The following is a 4,520-nucleotide window of genomic DNA, read 5'->3' on the forward strand; positions in this document are numbered from 1 at the left end:
CATAACCTTTTGCAACAAGTCTTGCTTTGTAACAAGTTATGTCACCTTTGGCGTCTCGTTTGGCTTTGTAGACCCACTTTAGACCAATTGGTTTAACACCTTTGGGTGGTAGAACCAATTTCCAAGTGCCATTCTTCTCGATCGAATTCAATTCTTCTTGCATAGCAATTCTCCATTCCTTGCTATCTTTGGCCTCACTAAATGAACCCGGTTCTTCATTAAGTAACAACATGTCTGGGTCTTCAAATCGAGGTGGGTTAAATGAGATTTGTTGCCATGATTGGGTTCTTGAATAAACATTATTCAGCTGTCGAAAACCTTGGGCAGGGGTGTCATCATAATATGAGCTAAAAATTGAGCTCACATCTGATGAACTGGGCTGTCAAAAGCTGTTTGGACTGTTCTGGTCTTCAAACGGGTTGTCCGGACTGCCTGAATCAGCTTGTTGACTGTTTTGCAAGGGGCCGTCACATTCTGTTGTTGGGCTGCTGGTCACAGTAGGTGAACCATGCCCGCTGTGTTCATTTTGGACAGCAGCTATCTCGCTTTGATTAGGCGAAATCTGGGCCGAACCAAACCCGGTGGTTTGGGTTTCATCTTCAATGGTAAACTTGACCCAATCTTCTTCGTTTGCATTGAGTTATTTGGCCCAATCGCATGGCTTGCTTTCCTCAAAGCGAACATCCTTGCTTACACACACCCGTTTGATTCTTGGGTTGTAAAGTCTATAAGCTTTACTTCCCGGTTCACTCCCGAGATACACCATAGATTTACTTCTATCAGCCAATTTTGTTATTTGTACCGTGGGTACTTTAACATGGGCGGTACAACCAAACACTTTCAAGTGTCCCAAATTCGGTTTTCGTCCTTTTAACGCTTCATACGGGGTCTTCTTTCCCAAAGCTTTTGTAGGTCTTCGGTTCAAGATGTAAACCGAATGTCGTACACCTTCTCCCCACAACCATTGTGGCAGCTTCATTGCCTTCATCATCGATCTTGTCATTCCAAGTATTGTTTGATTTCTTCGTTCCATAACACCGTTTTGTTGCGGTGTATACGGTGTGGTTAAGTACCGATTTATACCATCTTTGCTGGACAATTGTTCGAAGTTTGCAAACACAAACTCTCCTCTACGATCCGTTCTTAAAGCCTTTATTTTATAACCCGCTTCAACTTCAATGGATTTCTTGAACTTGGCAAATGCTTCCAAAGCTTGATCTTTAGACTTTATCATGTATACCCACATGAATCTGCTAAAATCATCAATAAGCAACGGAAAATACTTGTTGCCAGATGGTGTGCAAGGTGTAATAGGACTGCAAAGATCAGCATGTATTAGTTCAAGAGGTTGTTTTGCTCGATACGAGGCATTGGACGGAAATGGAAGCCTTCGTTGCTTCCCGACTAGGCAACTTTCACAAAGTTGTGACTTGTGGTTTATGCTTGGAACACCAATCATCAACTTTTCATGTGTCATCATTCTCATTACATCAAAGTTTAAATGCCCGAGACGAGCATGCCAAATCCAAGCTGTCTCGTTCATTTTAGAAAGTAAACAGGTTGGTGAAACAACATGAAGACACACTTTATAGAGCCGGTTTGGAGACCTCTTGACCTTCATTAATGCTGATCTCGATCGGTCATAGAGTGAGAGATAACCTTTCTCAATATTTGTCTTGCATCCAACCTCGTCAAGTTTCCCGAGACTCAATATGTTATTACATAAATAAGGAATGTAATAAACATTTGTAATGAGTCTTTGATCGCATTTTTACACTGCAAAAGAATCGACCCTTTGTCTCTGATTTCAACTGATGAACCATCTCCAAACTTTACTCGCCCTATCGTTTTTTCATCGAGTTCACTAAAGTAAATCCGTTCACCGGTCATGTGATTGCTTGCACCATTATCTAAGTACCAAGTGCCTTTCTCGGTACTATCTTTGACATATTCGCTAGGAAAAACCTTTTCTTCATTCAACATTACCAAATCTTGTGTAGACTTTACCATTAGTAAAGTAGTATCATCATCCACCCTTACCAAATTAGCTTCGCCTTCGGTTCTTCTCGTAGCCCGAAAATCGGCTACAAAGTGACCAAACCTATCACAATTATAACACCTTTTGCTATTTTGATCAGCAGCAGCGACCTGTTCTTGCATTTGATTATTATTCGAGAGGTGTCTACCTCCTCGTCCATGACTGCCAAATCTACCGCGTCCTTGCCAAGACCACGGTGATTGATCGGAGCTGATCCTCGGCCTTTTCTGACTTGTTTCGCCTCAGATCTATGCTTCTCTTGCCATTCAGATCTGATTAGTAATAACTGACCCGAAGAGTCTTTGGCTGCTCCAACGGGTTTGATACGTTCTTCGTATGCTTTGAGACATCCAACAATCTCTTCAAAAGGCATAGTTTTCAAGACAGAATAATGTTCTATTGTAGCAACAATAGGAAGAAATCTGGTTGGTGCAGAAGTCAGCAACTTCTTTACTAGCACCTTTTCTTCAATCGTCGTTCCAAGTGTTTGGAACTTGGACACGATCCCACCAATCTTGCTAGCATAATTATCAATGTTATCAGCTCCTTCATGCTCAATAATTCAAACTCTCGATTAAGGGGTTTGAATTCGAGCATGTTGTACCCTTTCAGCACCAAGATACCGAACTTTAAGGGCGTTCCTGTAACACCCTTGACAAACACAACATCGTCCCACTCTTAGGAAAATCCCACATCGGCCGTGGACAAGAGAGATCCTTGGTTCATAAGTAATGTCCTGCCTCTTAACATCACCAACGCGTTTTGGGCTTAGTTGGCTGTGGAGCACATGAAAACTCCACGGTCAAGCGCGCTTAGGTGGAAGTAGTACTAGGATGGGTGACTGGGAAGTCTCTACCTGGGCAACCAAAAACAAAGCCGTGAGTTCCCGGATGGGCAACCCATCGGGGGTAAAGCGAACAATATTGGTGGTACGAGAGGCCGGGATGTTACAGGTGGTATCAGAGCCACTCCTGTGCCCTTCGGGATGATGGGACACGCCTCATCGAGGACGATGAGTCCAATGGGGGGTTGTTTGTAACACCCTTGGCAAACACAACATCGTCCCACTCTTAGGCAAATCCCATATCGGCCGTGGACAAGAGAGATCCTTGGTTCATAAGTAATGTCCTGCCTCTTAACATCACCAACGCGTTTTGGGCTTAATTGGCTGTGGAGCACATGAAAACTCCACGGTTAAGCGCGCTTAGGTGGAAGTAGTACTAGGATGGGTGACCACCTGGGAAGTCTCTACCTGGGCAACCAAAAACAAAGCCGTGAGTTCCCGGATGGGCAACCCATCGGGGGCAAAGCGGACAATATTGGTGGTACGAGAGGTCGGGATGTTACAGTTCCACGCTTCCTTAGTTTCCTTGTGACATGCAACTTGCAACAAGATGTCTTCCGGCAGCGCCTGGAAGATGAAAGCCCTTGCTTTCTTTCTGACTTTGACATCCACGTCAACTCCTTCGGGTGGTTCTATGGCATCCCATATTCCTTGGGCATCCATGAACGAATCCATCTTGATAGTCCAAGAGGTATAGTTCATTTTACTTAGTAACGGACATTGGTACGATGTTTTCCCCCAACTTCTCTGACAGTAACACCTGCTGGAACTGAGTTTCGATCTGCGGTGGTACTGATGCCGCTTGAATCAGCCATATGGACTGCAAGCCAGATTCGTTTTTTTATCATATTCTGGGCTAGAACAGGGGTTATGGCCGGTAAACAGGCCGAAACCTTCGACCTTTGTGATTGGGCGTGGCTGTAGTGTTTTTCTGGACCAGTTTAACAGCTGGTTGAATCAATGAGCAAAGCTCTGATACCAATTGTTGGTCACAATCGGATCTTGAACTAGAAAAACAAAACAAAAAATATGGACAAGATTTCTACTAACTTTTGTAGTTGTATTTCTTATAACCAAACTGATTTTTAATAGTACATAATCAAAGAAACAAACCCCTCTATTTATAGAGTGAGAAACACAAAACTGCTTAGACATCCACTTGACACACAAGTTGGTCTTACACCCTTATCCTACCCACTTGTTATCTTCTGCAGATTTACTTAAGCAAGCAACCTGAAATTTTCAGTCCAATTGGCTTGCAACTTGTTTTAATTTACTACTAAACTTTAACTCAAAGTTAAATCTGAAAACTGGTTTTACCGGCTGGTAAAAACCGAACTGAACAGTAACACGGAATCAACTAACATATTATATCAAAATAAAACGAGTATCGATAAAAGGGAAACAGATTCATTTTCCATCATTGAAAAATGAGTCTGTGAAGCTTATTACTCTTCTGCCTTACACCACACCTAGAAGTGATATCTATAAAGCTCCAGTTAATGGTTTTTCTGATGCTACTAAAACGATCCCTCGAGTAAATGTTGTTAAACCCTTTAGTCTATGACTAAAAGCTAGTGAATTCGGATCCATTCGTACAATGATCATCAAATTTTGAACTGAAAGTGGTAAGGTATC

At 42.6% G+C, this 4,520-nt stretch overlaps 1 protein-coding gene across 1 annotated transcript; it reads right to left on the reverse strand.

The window, feature by feature from the left end:
• Positions 1-1,707: 1,707 nt before the first annotated feature.
• On the reverse strand, positions 1,708-3,557 carry LOC143548305 (uncharacterized). Its single transcript, XM_077039511.1, has 3 exons — positions 3,368-3,557; positions 2,149-2,584; positions 1,708-2,101 (listed from the first exon to the last, which is right to left on the reverse strand). The coding sequence occupies exons 1-3, from the start codon at positions 3,555-3,557 to the stop codon at positions 1,708-1,710; spliced, it is 1,020 nt and encodes a 339-aa protein (XP_076895626.1).
• Between the last annotated feature and the right edge of the window lie 963 nt (positions 3,558-4,520).

This window comes from Bidens hawaiensis, unplaced genomic scaffold (genome assembly GCF_021521415.1).
Source record: "Bidens hawaiensis isolate Kalapana, Puna unplaced genomic scaffold, B.hawaiensis_p1.1 tig00015047_1, whole genome shotgun sequence".
Taxonomy (NCBI): domain Eukaryota; kingdom Viridiplantae; phylum Streptophyta; class Magnoliopsida; order Asterales; family Asteraceae; genus Bidens; species Bidens hawaiensis.